Consider the following 22596-nt stretch of genomic DNA (forward strand, 5'->3'; position numbering starts at 1 on the left):
AAACAGGTGTTACACTTTAAGGATTTTGATGATTCCCCCTTCAGTCAAAAAATAAAACCGTATAATTTGTACCCAAACTCTTCTATTCGTAATAGCTAAATGTTCATGTATGAGGCATAGAATGGATTCTAAATCAAAATATTATATTTCTATGGTTCAGTAGACTGTTTTCCAGAATTCTAGTTTGGTGTTTATGTCTTCAAATGCTGATAGCTTTATAGTTTCAATTTTTTTTATTAACATCAACTCAAAGATTAGAATAGTTAGGATTTTCTACGACACTTTTAAATCATAATTTTTATTAACTCCTGTTGTTTTAATATTTCAGATTGCTTGGAAGAACAGAAACCTACTGGTATTTCCTTTTGTTGTTGTCGCTGAGAAAATCAACGACAAGAAAGATAATAAATTACTCTTTGGAAATGATGAATTCTATGGCTAATCTGTAGTGTCCAGTGAATTTCTAGATAGAAGAAGGGAACTCAGCTTTGAAGAATTCTATTCAAAATAAGGTTTTGCGGTACAGTGCACTTAATGTTATTTTGAAGAAAGTGAGTGGGAAAGTTATAGTTACTTCTTTTGTGAGGGTAAATTCACTTTATTAGATAGTTGACGAGTTATTTTTCGCATCAGATAATGAAGTGATTGCTTGAAAATGATCATATCAAATACGATATTGGACATGCGTATGAGAATATAAATTATTCCTTATTCTTATACTTTAATCATTGCACAACTTTTATATATGATAAGGTTTAGCTCTATATATATTAGTTAACACATTATGACTTCTTTTTTACCGGTATATTTATTTATGAGGAATTGTGAGTTAATTTTAGCTGAAGTATGTTTCAGATCAGAGGTTTTTAATAACGAGCGGTTCGTATGAAATATAGCCATAAGCGTATACGTTGTTCTCACCTTATTTAAAATCAAGACATGCAGGGGAGATATTTTTCGCAACAGAAAAATATTTAGAGAGAGTCTTTCATTCAAAATTCAATTAAATCAGTGGACTCCTACAGTATTAATTTAAATCTTTCTTAAATGTCAGCTAAACATATCAACAAGAAGACCTAAAACTAAGGAAGTGCATAGAAATGAATGACAAGCATTTAATTTTTCTCATGCGCGCAGTATTTTTTGTCCCGAGCAAGGTTTTGATTCTTACAAATACGCTATAATGTAATGTGAGAGTGGATGTTAAGTGGGGGTGGGGTTGAGTGGGAGGGGGTCGTCGTGTCGGGTGGGAGCGTTCCAGCCGTACCGGTACTGTGTTTTGTATTTTCGTTTCTCAGGTTCAATGTATTAAATGCCTTGAAAATAGGAGGTGAAGAAAAAAAACCTTGTAATTTATTTTTCAAGTCAGTATTTAGTTAAATTTTCTTAAAAATGTATGCTCCTTTCATAATTTATGCCGTCCGAAATTGTGGCAGTGTTTCCATAGCTTTCACTAAATAGGGATATAATTTTATCATTTAAAAGAGTACCTAATACATTTCATTTGTAACCAGTTTGCTTAATGGTATAACTTGATCTGTTAATTATTTGTCCACCTATATTTAAGCCAAGTAGTTATTATTAATTTTCGTCCTTACATTTTGGTCCTATTGAGGAGCAGAATGGTGTACACTTTGGTAGTGCCAAAGAAGTAGAAACTTGTTGGTTGTTAGAAGTACAGTCCTTCCTGCTTTAATGTTTGGCGTGTACGGTATCACTTATTGTCATCACCTTCCTCATAATTGATTGTTCACTTGGTTAAATTTCTTGTTTCCAAGTCTTTAAGGAAGAAAATCAGATCAAGGGTTATGAATTTCATGTTGTTGGTCCGTATTGAACTGAGAATAACATATGAATATAACACAGTAAAGGTTTCCACCTATTCAATACTAATATGTATTTACAATATTTTAAATTACATGGAACTAGTTTCAACCCACCTAGGGGTCATCATCAGCCATATTAAAGCATAAACAACTCTTGTCGAGTCCTAAAACATGTTATTTTAACGGTAAGAATCTTATGGAAGTGAAGTGTGGTAATGATGTTAGTATGGTACAGGTGAGTAATAATTAATAATTATACGAGGAATATACATACTAAGAAGTTTGGAACAAAGTATAAATGGGATGCTTAGTGTTGTAAAAATTATACACTCATGGATATCAGTAGTCCTCGTACTAAAGAATACGATGTAAATTGACACATATAAAAATATAAATATATACAAGTATGTACAAAGTCTGGAGAGTAAAAAGTGATACTCTTTATATGCCGAGTCGGCTTGACTTTACTGTGTTATATTCATATGTTAAGAAAATCAGAGGCCTTCAACACTATGAACTTCAAGGTGAGAGATTTTTGGGAACTTTTAATGACCATAAGTGGCTAGTATTCAATTCGAAAGATATGGAGACTTTCGGAATCATCACTTTCCATACTCATAAGTAGCAGCACTATAGAAAAGAAAGAGAGAGAATAGAATGTGGCCATTGAATTTAAAACAAAGTGAATAATGAAAATCATCTCCATTTTTAAGTGGTAGTGTTGGTCTCCGGATCCCAAGATAGTGGGTTCAAATCCGACAAAGGTTGTTTGATATTTGAAGGGTGGTCTACGATGTCGGCATGTAAAAGATCTCTGGTGACACATTTGGTATTTACTTGACAAGATTAATTAAAACTCAGCCATAGACGTCCAAGAGAGATTGGGTTTACTCTGCCATCTAGTAGCTCTTAGAGTAAAATGGAACATGAAAATTGACGAGCAGACAGCTTGATGGCGTCAAAATTGAAATGTCTGCATATGGTACCTGAGGCCATAGATGATTATTATTATTATTATTATTATTATTATTATTATTATTATTATTATTATTATTATTATTATTATTATTATTATTATTATCATCCATTTTTAAGAAATTGTAACCAAATACTGAAGAATCTGGAGAATTCTTTTTCTCCCTGCCTCTCAAGACCCTTTGGTTGATGACCTTTGAGGGGTCTTCTTAAATTGTTGTTTAGGAGGGCTGATAATGTTACTGGTTTTCTTGCTTAAGTAATAATTACTATCTTCTGGGTTCACAACTTTGCAGGAGGGAGGCATTGTTGAAGTTGGACCTTTGTACTTTCTTGTGCTGGACCTGTGTCTTATCCATTTGATCTCCCTTAGTCAACTCTTGTTCTCTTGCAATTTTGAGATTATTATGATTCGAGGCCTAAGGATGTTTGTTTAATCTACCATGAATTTTCCCTGTACAAATACCTATCTTCATTCACTGACTGAGGGGGAATAAAAGCTGAGTAGCATTGTTATTGGCTTCTTATGAAGACGACTGGGGTTTTTATCTCAATCAGTCCATGTTTGGATTTTTGAAAATAAAAGCACTTGTGTAAAACCACAGTTTTCATTATAGACTATTATGATATTCAGTGTTAGTCTGTTAGAAATTTGTGCTCATCTGCACGATGGCATGAAATACTTTCACAGTATCTTCTGTCATTATAAGAGGCAACAAGGGGTGTGTAGTTCACATTGGATTCTCAACTTAAAACGTGGTTTGGCAACCACAGACTCCCCCTTTGGATGGCAGAGGTGGAATAACATCCACGGTATCCCCTGCCTGTCGTAAGAGGCGACTATATGAGGCCGCATGGGCTCTTAACTTGGAAGTAAGGCTGCATGGGCTCTTAACTTGGGAGTGTGGATTGGCGACCATGGTGTGCTTACCCAAGTCATGGCATTACTTCCACTTACTTCAAGACTACGAACTTCAAGGTGAGAGATTTTTGGGAACTTTTAATGACCATAAGCGGCTAGTATTCAATTCAAAAGATGTGGAGAAATAACATTTTTGGAATCATCACTCTCCATATTCATAAGTATCAGAGCTGTATGTATATATATATATATATAGAATAGAATAAGTTATGGCCATTGAATTTCAAACAAAGTGATCATGAAAATTTCCATTTTTAAGCTGCCTGTGTGGATCAGTGGTAAGAGTGTTGGCCTCTGGATCTCAAGATAGCACGTACCTGTGAGCTTGCATTCAGGAGAGGGTGGGTTTGAATCCCTCCTCACTTTCATCTATCCTGTCCTACATTCCTTGGTCGACTCTTGTTCTTTTCTGACCCTGATAGTATTAGGTTTTTGAGGCTGTGGGAGTCTCTCATTCTCTTATTTTTACACCCTTCGTGACCCTTGTCCTTCTTTGGTCGATACCTTAGTTTTTCAAAGCCCCTTCCACTTTCTCCCTTTGATTTGTGTTAATAGAGGATGGTTGCCCAGTTATACTTCCTCTTAAAACAACCACCATCACCACCCACCACCACCACCAGCTATGTAAGCCCTATCTGAGTGTCGCCATAAGAATTATCTGTGTCGGTGCGACGTAAAGCCAATAGCAAAAAAAAACAAAAAACAAAAAACAAAAACAAAACCTATCTGAGTGTGGCATTGCTTCCACTTACTTACGATAGGGTACTCACTTTCATCTTTCTTTATTCAACCTTTCTTGGTTAACTCTTATTACCAGGCCGGGCTGAGTGGTTCAGACGGTTAAAGCACTGGCTTTCTGAGTCCAAGTTGGCAGGTTTGATACTGGCTCAGTCCGGTGGTATTTGAAGGTGATCAAATACGTCAACCTTGTGTCGATAGATTTACAGGAACATAAATGAACTCCTGCGACACAAAATTCCGGCTCTTCGGCATCTCCGAAAACCATAAAAACATCATCATCATCTTGTTACCGAGCAAATTGGCAGTGCGGTTAAGATATAAATTATACACAGGAGAGTTTTCCACCTATTCAATACCAAGTTGTATTTACAATGTTATTTACATTACATGGGACTAGTTTCAACCCTACTCGGGGTCATCATCAGCCATATTAAACATACACAATATTTGACGAAATCCTAAAACATGTTTCTAAGCAGTAAGAATCTTATGAGTATATAATTTACAATATGAAGTGTGGTTGAATTAGACAAGGGCTATGGCGCTCGAAATGTCACACGTAATATTTCAGTTTCATTTGCAACATTTTGAGCACCATAGTCCTTGCCTAATTCAACTACACTTCATATTGTAAATTATATATTCATAAGATTCTTACTGCTTAAAAACATGTTTTAGGATTTTGTCAAATATTGTGTATGTTTACTATGGCTGATAATGACCCTGAGTAGGTTTGAGACTAGTCTCATGTAATGTAAATAACATTGTAAATGCAACTTAGTATTGAATAGGTGGAAAACTCTCCTGTGTATAATTTATGTTATCTCAGTTCAATACGGACCAACAATATGAAGTTCATAACCCTTGATAAGTGCAGTTAAGGTCGTGTACTTGTGAGTTTGCAGTTGGAAGAGAGTGGGTTCGAATTCCATCGTTGGCAGCCTTGAAGACTGTTTTTCCTTGGTTTCCCATTTTCACACCAGGCAAATGCTGGGTTTGTACCTTAATTAAGACCATGGGCACTTCCTTCCCAATCCTAGCCCTTTTGCATCCTTATGTTGCTGAAAACCTTCATTGTGTTAGTTCGACATAAAAAAAACACCTTGTTTTCTTGGAATATCAATGAGGTAGGTTTGCAGGATATAGGAAGTCTTCTATTTTCCACAGCCTTTTTGGCCATTCCCTTTCTATTACTGATATTTTCATTCTTGTGAAGGTCATGTCTCTTCTTTTATTCTCTCCTGATTATTGTTAAGTGAGGATTGTTATTTAGTTGTGCTTCCCTTTAAAACAAGAATTGCCACTAACATCTGCTAGCTTTTGTGAGCCTTAATTCTTTATTCGCAGTCATCCATGGCCTCTTCTGCTTTTCTCGGGATGAGTGGCTCTTTGTTATCCCCGAGAACTATAAAAGAGTAGTTAGAGGGATGTAAAAACCATGAACATCATTATCTGGTGGTATTTCTCCTTATAACAATAATCATCATTGATGTCACTAATTTTGTTTGAGACTAGTTTAATGATTTTTTATCCTATGGTCTCTTATGTTATACCTAGCTGTGACACTTGTTTTGCACATCAGAAATGCAGTGGAACTTATGGCAACAATTTTGTTCAATAAGTATAGGCCTACTACTGTAGTCAAAATTTTAAGAGTATTACAGAAATTGAGAGGATTGTTAGAGAATAATTTCTGGATTTAATTATTGTATTTCTTGTAATTTTTGTTTTGGCGTGATGGACTAAGAAAGTTTTGCTCAAATAGTGGTATATCTCATTATGAAGTCCAATAGTGATGGGATGCATCATGCTCGCTCTGCAAGAAATATTACTGCCCCAAGAAGGGCAGCTATTGTTTATTAAGAACTTGCCCTCTCGTCCCTGAGCGCTGTAGATTTATTTATTCATGAATCAATTAAAAGGATCAAATTGAGTATCAAGGGAAAATTATTTGAGTCTTTATATAACCTAATGTACGACTTTGCTGGTGAGACCTAGTCTTTACAGTTCACTTTGTCTTCTGGTATGGACTAGAAAAAATTTGCTATCTTCATGTTCGTTTCTGTCTTACCATTGGTCTTAACAACATGAAAGTGATTTAGGTATGAGTGAAGCTAGTAATGCCATTCCTTATACAGCCAGTCCCTGTTATGAATGGTGTGAAAATGTTTCTCATACAGTCGATTGGTGTGTACATTTCAGTGGGCTTGGCAAACTGTTATATATGTAAGCAACTTTTGTCTTGGTGAGGAAAGCAACAGGAATCTACTTCACTCCTTATTTCCCTTGCATGCCTCTTCGGTGATGCCTAGCCCATTTTGGACAGCTGATGGCAGAGCTGTTGAGGATCCAACCAGCCTTCAGGCTGACTACTCAGCATACATACATGGAATGTAATTTTGAGGAAAGGCCTTTTCAGGCATTGAAAAGTATTTTTGTGATTTTGCTGTTGTGAGGGTCTGTATTAAAGTGAGTTTTTGATTCAGTTTAGTTATCCACTTTGGTAAGGCAGGCTATTGTTGTGTTTATTACTCAGCCTCAGTGGGTGTGGGCGGTAGGATACATCCACAGTATCCCCTGCCTGTCGTAAGAGGTGACTAAAAGGGCTCTTAGCCTAGAAGCATGGGATGGTGACTATGGTTCCCTTTCTCTTAGCTGAGTCTGGTATTGCTTCCACTTACTTGCATCAGCTCCTTTCCTATCCGATGTCATCTGATTAGTTCTTGTTCTTTTCTAACCTCGATGGTATTAGGTTTGTGAGACTTAGAGTGTCTCTCATTTTCACACCCTTCATAGCGTTTCACTTTCTTTTGCTAATACAGTCATTCTTTGAAGTGTTAATAAACTTGACCATATTTGGTGCTATGTGATCTGTATGGACTAGTAACACTTATCAAGAAACCTTCTTCAAAGTGTCGGACCTCTTCCATTTTCCTTCTGATTAGTGTTAATAATGGATGGTTATCCAGTTGTACTTCCTATTAAAACCATATTTGTTTGTTGCTGTGCAGTTTATAGATTATTTGTGGAAAGTCATTGTACCCCTTGTGGGTGGGGGCAGTAGAGTATATCCATGGTATCCCCTATGTGCCTAAGAGGTAATATTGCCATATTTTCTAAAGCTGAAAACCGGACACTTACCAATACTGATAGATTTGCAGCCCCCCCTTTATTGTACAACATTAAGTCAGTTTATTTTATTTTAGAATTATGTTGATACGACAACTATAGGCCTGTTTATCTACAGTATTTCTGTAAAATAAGGCAAAATTTTTCCAAATTACACTGTTGCCTATATGTCCCTTTATCTGCTTACCATAAACAGAAGATAAAATGATCACACTCTACATATAATACCCTTGTCTATTTGATTGTTTACTTATTTACTATTTACTATAAATATAAGACTGAATCTTTATTACATTATGCAGCCCATAAGAGGGAAATAAATTCATGCAGCAGTGTTGTCATATTCGTTGTTTCTCATAACACATGATGCCAAGATTCTTTCCTCTTAAACAGTGATGGGCATAATATTACCATAACATGGACAGATCTGAGTGCGTATAATTATTTGTAATGTTACATTAATGAAGTCTGAGGATAAATTGAATGGATGCACGCAAAAACAGGTTAACCATCTTTCTCTTAAATTGGAGAAAGTTCCTTCCTCCAATTTAGGAAAATGATGGTTAGTCAGTTTTTGTGAGCATCCATTGAATTGCTCTTTGTAATAAAACAAGACAAACTGGTGTACCAACAAAACCATTCAGGACACTGGCACAGCAGTTTTAAAAAGTTAACTGTCCCGTTCAAAACAGAATATCTGGTTGCTTTATAAAAGGCAAGTAAAAGGAGAGGTCAGGCGCTCTCCACTTGGGAGTGTGTGTTGGCATCAAGACCCTTAGTTGATTCAGGCATTGCTTTTATCTTTCCTGTCCCACCTCTCTTGGTCAGCTCTTGTTCTCTTCCCAACTCAACTGGATTAGGGTTATGTGGCTTAGAGTGTGTTTCATTTTTACACCCTTTGTGACCCTTTTTGTTCTTTTGCCAGTTCCTTCATTCTTTGAATGATTGGTCCTCGTCCTTTTTCCTGTTGATTAGTGTTAAGAGAGGGTGATTGCCAAGTTGAACTTCCTCTTAAAATAATAATTACCAACACCAAATTCATGGTGTTTCAATTAAGACTCAACAATTACATTGTATGTCATCACTTATGTGAGTAGACAGTGTGTTGTTGGCTGGGGGAAGGTCAGAAAGAAGTAGTCATCACATCACAAGTAAATTCTGTTTTGGTGTGCCTTATAAGTTGTCCCTTATCTCAGCTGGGGGCACTGACTAGATCACAAACATCCAGGTTTACCAACTACCTAGCATTATACCACTTGTTTAGTCCAATTCGTATAGATCTAACTGGTTGTGCTGGATTATCTAATCAATGTGTTCTAAAGATTTCAGGTATTTTGTTTGGAGTGATAAAGAGTAATTCTCTTAGGATTTAGTGCATTTTCTTAATTACTGTTAACACTGTTTTCATTGCATTTATAGATGCATACTATCAGTTAATTTGCTAAGCTGGTTATTTAATAATAATTATTTCTCTTTACAGAAAGTACTGATAACATTAAATCATCTCCTAAAATCTGAAACACTGGAGGCGATGGACGCAAACTGTGATTTAAAGAATGGAGATGGAGGTACACAAATCACATTAAGTATTTAATAGGTAGCATTAGAAATTTTGTCTTGTTTTAACTCTCTTCTTTCTTAAATTTCAGTAATAGAGAAATATGTGTACATTTAATATTCTGTATGTAAACTCCTCTTTCAGAATGTACCAAACCAGGTAACATTGCTTTAGGCTTGGATAACCACCTGGATTCAGTGAGGTAGTGATGCCATGAGGTGTTGGTATGCCACATTGCTGTGAATCCAGTTGGTCATCAAGGGATCCTGTATTTCCAGCAAACTATGGGGATGCCGATATCTGTGTTTCACCTACTGCTCCAAATAGTCGTGCAGGTTTTTGATGGGTTCCAGATTGAGATTTCATGAGCCAGATCTGGTGTGACAGGGAGTCTGAAAGTTTCTCAAACCCTACACACATGTGAGCATGGCAGTTGTCATCTTGGAAGATGGAAGTTTCCAAAGCTTAGTCAGCATGAATTTGTTGGATAAATGACAACACTTGGTACTGAAAATGTCCAGATAAACATGCTGATTCATGTTCACCTTCACCCAAATGAGTGGACCAAAATTGTGGTACAAAAAATATTCGCATACCATCACAGACCCACCTCCTGCTTGAACCATGCCCTCTACACACCGTGGATGAAATGCTTCATTGGGCCGTTGGTGCACTCTACACCTTGCTAAAAAAGAAAAAGACAAAATCAGTAGTCGTCGGACCACACTACAAGGTTATAGTCCGCTACAGTTGAGTGTGTGTGTGTTTTCGATGGAAAATAGTGCTTCCCATGTTAATGTCAGAGTATCAAACCACCTTACAAAGGAAAAAATTAATGTTTTATCCTAATTCAGTACAAAACATAATTCCATTAGATGGAGCAATAAAATTCAAACATGTTTCGACTCGGTTGAGCCATCTTCATTGAAATATGGGCGAGATGTTAAAGTAATCTACATAATACAAGCAAAAAATGTGCTAAAAACATAATGAAGGAAAAAATGAAAAGCAAAAGAGACATGACGGAAATAAAAACAACAATGTACAATATTTACATCACTAGAAGGAGCAATAAATAACTTGCTGAGACAAATTCAGTGAAAAAAAGGTTAATATAAAACAATTGAATCCGAAAAGTGTGCTAGCCTAAGAAGAAAAGAAAACAAATGATATAGACAGAAACGAACAATTGAATCCAAAAAGTGTGCTAGCCTAAGAAGAAAAGAAAACAAATGATATAGACAGAAACGAACAATAAGTGCTTATAGTGAGGTTGTGAACCTCTTAGTCTAAACATTTTAAGTTTGATAACAATTCAAAAACAGGATGAAAACACTGTGTTGAAAATTCAGGCTGACAGTCTGTTTTTGTAGAAACACCATCACCACGAATGGCTAGGAGGGGAGCTAAAAAGTTTGAGGAACCAAGTTTGAGAGGAGACCAACGTATTACAGGTGCTGTCATGTTTTTTATGTGGTCATATGTACCATACTCTCATCATTTTAACTTGTTACATTTAACATTTGTCATTGTAAGTGCTGTCGTGTGTTTTATAAGATACACCTTATGATCTATACACCTCAAGCTGGACTATTTTCTCTTGTATCAAGACTTAACAACTGGATTACCCTCTCAAATTTTATATATTTTTACTTTATGGTCAGACGCACCTTACTCTCATCATTTTAACTTGTTACAATTTAACATTTGTCATTGTATGTGCTGTCATATGTTTTAACTTGTCATAATTTAACATTTATCTTTGTAGGTGCAATCATGTGTTCTATATTATTTTGTAATAAGTTGTGTTTTGCTCAATTGATTCTTTGGCTGATGACGCACAATGAGCGTCGAAACTAGTATCAATTTTCTTTAAACAACATGTGATCTAAACTCACATCAATAAATATTCATTGTATTGAAAAGGTGGACCCTTAACATTTTCATTTTACTGTAATCCAAGTTTAATACAGAACAAAATGAAGTTTCTAACTTTTAATCCATTTGAAGTTGTCACAGGGTTTGATAACTTATTTTGAATCCTAATATGAGGCAGTGTTTTCGATGATAGGTGGTTGAGGGTTATACAACTCCTGCATTACCATATACGGACAACCAATTGCAAGTCAATAAACAGGAGGTAATAGCAGTGGGTAATTTGGATAAGAGATTAAGTTATGATTGATAGTTGACTATAAAATTAACCTTACAATAATTACATTGATTGTATGTCACCACTTGCATGAGTAGAAAGTATGCTGTTGCTGTGGAGGGAGCAGAAAGGAGTAGCTGTCACACTGCAAGTAAATTCTGGCTCGGCATGCCTTGTAAGTTGTCCTTTTTCTCAGCATTGTCCTTTTTTCAATGAAGCGAGGTGTAGAGCATACAGATGGCCCAATGAAGCATTTCATCTACAGTGTGTGGAGGGTATGGTTCAGGCAAGAATTGAGTCTACGATAGTATGCAGATGTCTTTAGTACCACAACTTTGGCCCATTCAGTGCATTTTTCAAGTATTTGGCATATCGTAAAAACTTATTCAGCAATTTATCTTCCTTGTTGGAATACACAGTTGTAGTCTCCAATGACATCTTTAATGAAAGGAACAAGCCTATTAAACACAATAGTAGAAAATATTTTACAAACAATGCATGATTCTCTTTTAATTGCAACATAACATAATTTTTTTTTGTGGATTGGCCATATAATGCTCGTGTTCCTTTTTTATTATGAATTTCTTCAGCAATCCATATCTTTGTCATTATGTTATGAAAGTGTTAAGTATACTCTGGACCTGCATGTTTTACAATTTTGACTGGATGAGATCCATTTCTGGAGCTTTGTGTTTTTCATACTTCATTTCATCAGTGGCTGGCACTGGCACTTGCATTTACGTTTCCAGATTGTCTGTATGTTATGTGATGACCGTCCTTCCTTGATTATCAATGGCCATTCAATAGTTCTTTAAAATGCTGAGCCCACTTGTCAAGTATCGCTTCATCAAATGCTCAGCATTATGTCATCTTTATCCCTACACAGAGTTGTTCTTGGTTAGAAATCCTTCCAACTCTCATTTAACTTCTAATAACATTAAAAAATAAAGCCCTTGTTTCATTGGAAGCTTTTCGGGTATTTCAACACTGTGAGCTCCCTGCTCTCATATTTTCTTTCTGTTTTTGTGAAGTCTCTTCCCTTCCCCGCTAGCCTCTGTGTATTCTTCTACAGCCTTTCTGGTATGGTTCTGGTGCGTTCTCTTGTATGCCTTATTTTTTAAAGCTGTCAAACTCTTGTCAAATCAACTGTTGTTTTTTGTTTTACCTATCTTCTCTTCCTAAGGCATTATCTGTAACTTGAACAAGAACATGCTTGAGGTTCCTCCAGACCTCACCAATACTCTATCAGGGAGGGGTATCAGTGTCTTGTTGATTAAATCACCTGAGAGCAGCTTCTGGTTCTTTCAGTCTGCCATTGGTAAATTTCCTTGCTGGAGATCCATGCATTTTCCTTATATTAGATATTCTGATTTTAATTTTTTGCTCTAACATGGTCAGCACCTGCCCCCTTGTAACTTCTTATGTCCATGAAGCTGGATAAGTGCCTTGGGGTGTCAGCCTTATGCCAACCTCCAGCAGTCCTGGAGGAGGTGGTCAGTTTGATTAAACTGGCACCAGTGTGGCCACCCCCCTCGCAGGTTGTCCAGCTGCATGAAAAACACGCAGTCCCGCTGCGGGAAAACACGCAAGTGTGGCCGTAGCCTCATGTTCCTTGGAAAGGCAAAGTTTATTAGCCTAATCTCATTGCTACTTGACTCCTTATCCAGGCTGTATTTTCCAATAACAGGCCTACACAATGTTTCGTGTCCTATCTTGGCATTCATATCACTGAAAATTGAAAATTTGCATTTGCCTCTTGGGGACACACTATATAGTTCATCCAACTCATCATAAAACAAGTCTTTCTCTTCACTTTTGTCCTCAGTTAGACAATATACACAGATGGGACTATAATTTAAAATTTTGTCCTCAAACTCTTTGTTTGCCTGTACAGTCTATGGGATTTAGCTTGAAAATCCAAAACGAGACATTTTCTTTCCTTATTCACAATAAAACCAGTTCCAAATACAGTGTTCCTTTGTGTGGCAGCTACAGAAAACTACATGATCCTTCTTTTCTTTAATTCCCATACCTGTCAATCTCATTTCTTGGATTACACTGATTGATATTTGATACTTGTCAAATGGATTTAAAAGCTTTCTTGGGGTTCTAGTTTGGTACATTTTTAAAACAGTCTAGCATCAAATTCTTAAGTGTAGTGAACACTTGTCATGTCATCGTAAAGAAGTCAGGTCAGCTAATTCTTTGGGTTTTGAAACAAGATTTTTTAATGGGTTGGGGTACCGGCTCTATGCCAACACCCAGCAATCCTGGAGGATCAATATTTTCTGTTAGGCTATCCCTTAGCTGATGGATCCCCATTTTAAAATATCGGGAGTCCACATTTCTGCCCTTGCATGACTTGGCTGCAGAACGTTGTTCAGTGGCCATAGTATGGATGTGCATGCATCAGACTTTTTAGGAATGAATTGCATTTCCGTCGGCTATAAGAGCACCACAGGACTACCTCCTCGCCCAAATTAAATGTCCATTTTCTGTCAGTCTGTCACATCCTTGTGCTGAATCTGTCACCTGGGTGACAGCCATAAATGCAGATTAATGATGATTTATTGATTGACCCATCTTGATGTCCTGTTTATATACAGTCGCCTCCCCCCAGCCCCCAATAAAAAGGAATGAGCGCATGGTATTGTTTAAGTTCCTCACAAGTGCACTTTTCTCAGAAACAATAAACCTGTAGATATAATGTTTGTTGTGTGTATCCACAGAATTTCTATCTGCCTGGGAGGTGAATATTTTGATAATAATTCAAATTCTGTTAACTTAGATATTAAATGCAAGGAACATACAATACCATGTGCTCATTCTTTTTATGAGCCATTGTGCCACCACCTGGCACACTTACACACATCACTTCAATGGTCATACATCACATCGGTGGTGAGGGGATCTTGCGACCACGCGGTACCAGTGTAACGCCATCTGTAGTGACACAAAAGGGACCACTGTGTGTTCTTGAGAGGGTGACTTTTTTTTTTTTTTGTCTAGGGTGCTTATTTCCTTTCTGGTTACAATTTCTTATGACAGTGCAATTCAATTTTGTATTTATCACATTGAGTTATAGAAGACAACAACTGTAGCAGAACAAAAATAACCACCCATTACCTGTTTATATGACGATCAATTAATCAGTATGAATTACACAATGGTGGCTGAAATTTGATTGGCTGGGAACTTCTCTTTTTTCATGGTAGAAATCATAAGTTCCAGTGGTGTATCAGTGAACTACCATTTAATGTTCACATAGGCACTAGTTTATCCCTTAATCTCCATTTGTAATAGTGTAGCTGAATATCTTTGATTAATTCTTTTCTTAGATCTTCTCAAAAGTAACATTTGATGCTCAAGAATTACTTATTTTACCAGGACACAACTCATATTTTTAAAGTAATTTAGCAGATTAGTTCAAATGTAGGAATGCAACATGATTTAGTTCTTTTTCCTTTCTGTATTTGACTGTATAACTTATAACAATGTATGTTTAAAATTTAAAAAAATAATTGCAGATGACAATTTCATTTGGCAAGACTATTTGGATGTGACGAATACTGTTGAAGTTCCTCATGTGCTGTTTTCACATGTAAGTACCATTTTCTGTTTGAACATGGTTTTTAATTACAGTAGGCTAGTGTATCAGATGAATTAGATAGCCCTTTAATTTCCTGCTGTTTATCGAGCTGTATAGGTAACTCCTATTGAACTGAAATATTTGGAGTAAAAAACTTGACACTGCCTTGTAGCATGAAGTGTTTCTATATGTTTATGAACTTATAAAGAGACAGTTGCACATTTTTCAGTCATGTAACTGGAAATGGTAAACCAATTTTCTTACTATAGGCGGGAGACTCCTTACATTTGTGCCGGTTACCCATCATCTGATTTATATACTGTAAAATGGGGTTGTTTTGGATGATTTTTAATATTTTAATGTTGAAAACATTTCTTAGCAGACAAAATAGGGGTCCCCATACTACAAGAGAAAAAAAAAAGTAAAATTAAGCAATTTCCCACCGGGCGAGTTAGCCGTGCGGTCAGGGGCACGCGGCTGTGAGCTTGCATCCGGGACATAGTGGGTTCGAATCCCACTGTTGGCAGCCCTGAAAATGGTTTTCCGTGGTTTCCCATTTTTACACCAGGCAAATGCTGGGGCTGTACCTTAATTCAGTCCACGGCTGCTTCCTTCCAACTCCTAGGCAACGTAAAGCAACTAGTAAAAAATAAAAAGAATAAAAAAGCAATTTCCTCAGTTGTGCCAAAAGTTGGAGGGCTATAAAGGGCCTGGAAAGGCTTCAGATTGTGTCTTGGATAGCTCTATCAAACTAAACAAAACTAATTTCAAAAATCACTTCCGGCTTAAATGCAATTCTGAAAAAACAGCCTAAATTCGCTTGTTTCTTTACTCTTTTTGATTCAAATCCTAGCCAAATTAACCTATTTACATAATTCCTTCTGTAATGTGTTGCATCGCTCAATACCCTCAGGTGTTTTTTGATATTTTGAAAAATTTCTACACTAAATTTAGTTATAAGGGCTTAAGTGAAATTCTGCATTGACTCACATTAGTGCTCGTAGTGGTAGAAAAAGGCAAACTGCTAATCTAATTGACCAGATAACGATGATTAAGAAAAGGATTGTAGTTTTTAGGAATAAATAGAATATATATTCTCGTACTTTATCATATTTTATTCACCTTGTAATTTGTAGCTCATATCCCTAGGATGTTTTCAGCATTGAATTGCTTGCCTGAACTGTGGATTTTTCTTTCATCATGAAGAAACAATTGCCTGAATTACTCTTATTCCAATCCTTATTGTTGGATACATGTGTAAGGAATGTCTTTACATGTCATTTCAAATAATATGCTAAAATGGGAAATTTTTATTAAGAAAAAGAGTGTCCGAAGTAACCCTGCATTTCAGACAACTTGGGACATACATATTTTCACATACACATCCAGAGTTTTATGATGTGTGGTGTTACTTTGGAAAGAAAACCCCCAATGCACGGCTTTCAAAATTCCAACCACTAGCATTCTTTCTTCCCTTGCAGTCAAGAGCCTGCCAATGCTCTTTGGGTTTGTCTCGTTAATGTCATTCTCTAGGGTTGAACGAGGTATCCTGTACTTCTCTGTGGCCTTTCTGTACATGAGTTGTCCATCCTGTATCTCTTTAACAGCTTTATAGCATCTGCACATTGTAATTAGGATAGATAATGTCTCGAAGTTTATGCTTATATTCTCGCAGCATTGTCCAATTTAACTTTACGACAAGCACCCATATTAGAAAAACTGCCATAGAGATGTTGATTATGAATCTCTGGTGCTTAAAGTAATGCAGATTGATCCTGACAGAATGCAAGTTTGTATAAAACACTAAAAAACAACAGATTTCAGTTGACATTTGTGGACAGTGTGAAAGTTCATGATGCATTTAGTACAATGTGATGCAATAATCAAACTCTCTCATTCAGGGAGAGCGCTGAAGTGCTGACAATCAAGAAAATAGCATTATTGCAATAATACTATGAAACTTGACTGATAAATGGCAGGATTACAAAAATGCACACTAGATCAACACAGATCTATACATGTTAAGAAAAGGAAGTGCACATTTGTCCGAAGTTAAACCCTCGTCCGAATTACTCACCCCTTCCTTTTTTTGTTATAGTGGGAGTCATTTCTTTTCAGTTTTGACTCAGTTAATTTATAACTTTTAGGTTCTTCAGTCTGCTGAAATTAATTTATGAATAAATCATCATCATCATCATCAGTTTTCCACTCCAGTTGCCCAGGTGTGGTTTACGAGCACTCTCCACTTCTGTCTGTCCATGTACCAATCTTCTCTCAAGACGACATCCCAGCTGATTCCTCTTGTTCCTATGTCCTCTTTCACTTGGTCCAGCCACCTCTTCCTAGGTCTTCTTACCGGTCGTTTTCCGGCCACGACTGTGTGTAGCCATTGTTTTGCTGTCCTTCCATCGTCCATTCGTTTGACATGGCCAAACCATTTCAAACGGGCCCTTGTCACTTTTTCATTCAGGGATGGGTACACACCAGCTTGCTCCCTTATTCTTTCATTCCTTACAAACCAAACCAAACCAAACCCCATGGCACTACAGCCCTTGAAGGGCCTTGGCCGACCAAGCGACCGCTGCTCAGCCCGAAGGCCTGCAGATTACGAGGTGTCGTGTGGTCAGCACGACGAATCCTCTCGGCCGTTATTCTTGGCTTTCTAGACCGGGGCCGCCATCTCACCGTCAGATAGCTCCTCAATTCTAATCACGTAGGCTGAGTGGACCTCGAACCAGCCCTCAGGTCCAGGTAAAAATCCCTGACCTGGCCGGGAATCGAACCCGGGGCCTCCGGGTAAGAGGCAGGCACGCTACCCCTACACCACGGGGCCGGCCTTCATTCCTTACCCTGTCCCTTTTTGTCTTCTGTACCATAGTTCGTAGGAACTTCAAAAGGAAAACATAATTATAATAACAAATTATCCTTGAAAAAGAAACAACTTAGTTGAAATAGAATGACATGTTTGAAAGAACATTATTGGAAGAGTAGACACAGGTTTTAACATAAATGGTTTTACACTTTAATAAATTCACAAGTTGTATTCAAATTTTAAAAAATGTGATTTGATAGAATCTGATGATGATCTTTCAAGAATGAAACATTATTTTTCAGGTATAATCTGTTATGTTTTCTTTCTCAGGTATTTTCTAAATTTTATTCATTCATGAATTAGTTTTAACAGACTGAAGAATCTAACGCTGGCCCCTCGGTGTAAGGGTAGTGTGCCTGCCTCTTACTCGGAGCCCCTGGGTTCGATTCCCGGCCAGTTCAGGGACTTTTACCTGAATCTGAGAGCTGGTTCGATGTTCACTCAGTCTACGTGATTAAAATTGAGGAGCTATCTGATGGTGAGATGGCAGCCCCGATCCAGAGAGTCAAGAATAATTGGCGTGAGGGTTCGTCCTGCTGACCACATGACACCTCATAATCTGCGGGCCTTCGGGGTGAGCAGCGGTTGCTCGGTAGGCCAAGACCCTCGGGGCTGTTGCGCCATGGAGTTTGGTTTGGTTTGCAGAACCTAACAGTTATAAATTAACCCCATTTTATGGTATCTCTAATTCTTACTTTTTCAACAAAAGCAAGTTTGAAACTTGTCTTAAACTTACAAAGGAAACTTACTAGCTCCTGTAAGATCTGGTGAACTGTCTAGGCTTAGAGGACATTGCAGCAGGCTATGGGTGAAAAAAATGGAGGGATATAACAGAAAAATCTAAAATGTTATCAGCCAGGCAAATGAGGATTACCAATTTATTCTTTAAGGTATGCTAATTTATTGAATTGTATGTGCCATTACTTATTGTACTTTTGTTAGTATGTACAATATTACAGTAAGTACTATTGCTTCTCTGGTAATCTGACCTTTCTTGTACTCTGACCTTACCGTTGGTCCTGAAGGTGGTAGATTAACAAGGTTTTACTATAGATGTTAGACTCCATGCAAAAGTTACTTGTTCTAAGAAGAGCCCTTTCTAGTAAAATGTAAAGATTTTATTAATGTTTCAGAATTTTACCAGCCACTTAGTTGTGAACGACCAGTTGAAAAATGCTGTTTTAAAATATTTAATCAAATTTCACAAACAGGGAGTCATACCTTAAGTTATAAACATCAGTGCCATTAAACTTTACGGTTTTCTGAAAGGCATCTGCTATTTTTCTTTATGTAATTCATCTGAGTGATGAAATTTATTTAATAAGGCTGGGAAATTATTTGGCCAGTGGCCTGTAAAGAGTTAATGAATGTGAATTCTGAAGCATTCTTGATATTGAGTAGAAGATTCATCTAATTCATTTCATCATTAATTTTTGGTAACCATTTTCATATCTTGTTTCTGTTAGGTCGAACAATCCCTTCAAAGTGGGCTGAAGGAAGGCATGATTCTTGAAGTTCCTCACAAGCTAAATAGCAATAATTATTGGGTAGCCTCTATTGTGATGACATGTGGGCCACTTTTGAGGCTGAGGTATGTTGGATTTGAGGATAATCGTCAAGACTTCTGGTGCGATCTGACCAAGATCAATGTGCATCCTATCGGCTGGTGTAAGGAACAAGGTTTGCCTTTGGAGTTTCCACCTGAGTTACAAGACAAGGTTTCTAACTCAGATGCTGTTCTGGAAAAGACCATTCAGAATGCTCAAAGTATTCCACCAGAACTTCTGACGGGGGTGAGTTCTAAGCACATTGTGAGTTATACTTTAGCCTAGAGTTAATCATATTTGTAAGTCAGTTTCAATCATTTCAATAGATGTTGTCATGAGTGCAAATATCACAAAACAAATTCTGGAAGAATATAATTTATATAGAAGTTTGTGTATATTCTAATGTACTTTCTTTATATTCTTTATTATCATTTTACCATAGTGATTGCATGAATTGTCTTCCTTGTCTTGCAATATGTACTGACAGCTTTACTTCTGTGAATTCTTGCATGAAACAGTTGATGTTTATCTACCCTTTAGTCCAGGGGTTCAGAAATTTTCTCTGAATTGAGGAGCCAGTCCAAAAGTTTAGGAGAATTCCACTTACCTGATGCATATAAATAATCGAACTTACCATTGACCTACTATTAGCTGTAAATGCCAGTGTCAGCGTTGTTTTACAAAATTCAGAAGATACTGAACAGAAAAATGACATAAATCTTGCATGGTGGTTTACGACCATGGAGGTGCCTTGTGTTCTTGCTACTAAAAAACCGCTGTTCCACAGGACTTGCAGGATCAAATTAATTTACTGCAGGTACATTCATATTACACATTGTCAAATCACACAAAATGTTTGTTTCTAATGATGATCTGAATCTGTCTGGTATAAGGCTCATCCGAATAAATCCTCACTCACATGATTGTATGTATCGTCTTCATCATCATTTCATCTCATCTCATCTCATCTCATCACGACGTGCAGGTCGCCTACGGGCGTCATATCAAAAGACCTGCATCTGGCGAGCCGAACTTGTCCTCTGACGCTCCTGGTACTAAAAGCCATACACCATTTCATTTTACTGAATAGAAGGATTGAACAATGGGAATTGAGGATCAATGTGAAGAAGAGCAAGACAATGATGATGAGTAGAGGAAGTAAAGAAGGAAAAGGAACTATCAAAATTGGAGACAAGGAACTGGAAATAGAAGACTTCAAATACTTAGAAAGTGAACTGACAGAAGATGGAAGAATGGATATGGAAATTAGTAGAAGGTTACAACTGGGGAGTACCTTTTACCACCAGGTATGGTGGTTAATATGGAATAAAGATGTTCCAGTGAAGACTAAAGAAGTAATGTACAAGGGATATTACTTACCTGTAATGATATATGCAGCAGAAACCTGCACAGTGACTCAGAGAGATGAGAGTAGAGTACAGGCAGCTGAAGTGAAATTCCTGAGGAGTGTGGTACAGAAGACAAGGAGAGATAGTGAGAAATGAAAACAGCTAAATGTGCAAAAACTAAATGACAAACTGGAACAGAACAGATTGAGGTGGTTTGGACGTATCAAGTGGATGAAAGAAGAAAGACTGCCATGACAAGCACTGGCAAGACAGATGACAGTGAAGAGAGGATGAGGGAGACCAAAGCTACAATGGATGGACTCTGTGAAGAACAACATAGGATAACAGAAACTGAACAGGAACACAGTGTTGAATGAGGTATAGTGGAGAGACAGGACAAAGTGGAGAGGAACCATATTTGCCCCCACCTGGTGTCAGCTGAAAAGGGGGAATTGATGATGAGGATTATGACGGCATATGCTAGTGGATAATTTTTATTGAGAATCATAAAATGTTTGTGTAATTGTTTTATTTAAATGAATAATCTACCTCAGGATCTGTACATGGGGACTAGCCAATTGTTGTGGCAGTCATTAGTTATTGCATAGGTAGGAGAGCTATGTTGTTGCCATTAGTTCCAGTGCCTTGACAGTTGGAGATCAGTAGGAGATGTAGAATAGAATAATGTCAGGGGTGGATAATGTGGAGTGTTTAGATACTGGGATACTGAGAAGGGGTGGTGGCTGTGACTGTTGTGTTGGGAAATTGTAGCAGGTGTGTGTAATTAGGAGTGTATTGTTGTGGGTGAAGTCATTTGTAGTGTTTTTTGCTTTTTTATTTATTTTAATAATTGGCAGCCGGGTTACAACGTGGCATGATTGCCTTTGTAGTCAAAGCATGTCTCTTGAACCCAAGGCACCTTGCATTTGGAGTGGCGGTGTAGACCAGTGCACTGGTTGCGGCAGGTTGCTTCTGTGCATGAAGCAGCACAATGATATAGTTAAAGGCAATTAAAACGTATTACAAGGAATGGATTAAAATTGATAAGGTGTGGTGTATTTTGTTTGCTTGTGGAATCATGAGGGTTTATTTCTGGTCTTCATGGTCGTGGGATTGTGAAGTGTGAGGTTTATATCTATTTTTAGGTAGTGTTTCTGTGTTGTTTAGTTCTTCTGTTTGAAGCAGTTGGGTATTATCTGGTTGACGATGGTTGTCAGTTGTTTATCAGTGAGAAGTTGTTATGAAAGGGGTGATAGTTAGGGAAGGTAGGTTTCTCTTCTTAATTTTTTATTATTAATATGAAATGCACACAAACATGCGTATAGTTTTGTAACATAATATGAATTATGCTACTGTTCTTTACTGTATTCCATTAATGATTTTGTTCTCCTAGTGCACATGCTAACATGGTAACATTGACATATCCTCTGGCACAATTTGCATACACATTGCGGTATTGGATCATGGTAACCTTGTTGCGTACATAAGGTGTAGCGAAATCCATGAACAGCTAATCTGGTCACAGCACTGCGCAAGTCTTTGTTTGCTTCTATCCAGTTATGATCAATCATTGCATCTGTGATGTAGAAATCCATTCAAATTTCATTTCTTTTTTGGATTCTATTCATTACTAGGGTAAACTCCTGAGGAGTAGATGGCAGGTGTAGTCTTAGTCTCAGATCTTCTATAAGGAAACATTTTGTTCGTCACCTCGTAAGTCAATCTTGATAGGGTTGTCTTTGAGACACCCAAGACCCTTTTGAGAAATCTGGCTTTAACACTTTCAATAGTGGAAAGATTGGACACTGTTAGTTTTTCCTAGATAAGTTCTATGCCATATGTCAGCACTGGCAATATCTTCGTATAGAAAAATGTCATGGCAGTTTGAGGGCTATATTAGTCAGATCCTTTGTATCATATATCCCTCTGATGGCTG

The 22596-nt window shown here is 37.2% G+C and overlaps 1 protein-coding gene across 4 annotated transcripts in view; it reads left to right on the plus strand.

Annotated features, from left to right (window-relative positions):
- The first annotated feature begins 456 nt into the window (after window positions 1-456).
- LOC136872630 (scm-like with four MBT domains protein 1) overlaps window positions 457-22596 on the plus strand; it is a 256730-nt gene continuing 234590 nt past the window's right edge. For 2 of the 4 annotated variants that reach the window (XR_010859967.2, XM_067146432.2), the window contains exons 1-4: window positions 482-551; window positions 9074-9161; window positions 14831-14904; window positions 19231-19557. Coding sequence is in view for 3 of the 4 variants with exons in the window: in XM_067146432.2 (XP_067002533.2) it covers window positions 9125-9161; window positions 14831-14904; window positions 19231-19557 (438 nt within the window). In the remaining variant the exon portion in view is untranslated. Of the gene's footprint in view, window positions 552-3674; window positions 3781-9073; window positions 9162-14830; window positions 14905-19230; window positions 19558-22596 lie in introns of those variants that run through there. The other 2 variants (XM_067146434.2, XM_067146433.2) reach the window with 2 other exon arrangements.

This window comes from Anabrus simplex, chromosome 4 (assembly GCF_040414725.1).
Source record: "Anabrus simplex isolate iqAnaSimp1 chromosome 4, ASM4041472v1, whole genome shotgun sequence".
Classification (NCBI taxonomy): Eukaryota; Metazoa; Arthropoda; class Insecta; order Orthoptera; family Tettigoniidae; genus Anabrus; species Anabrus simplex.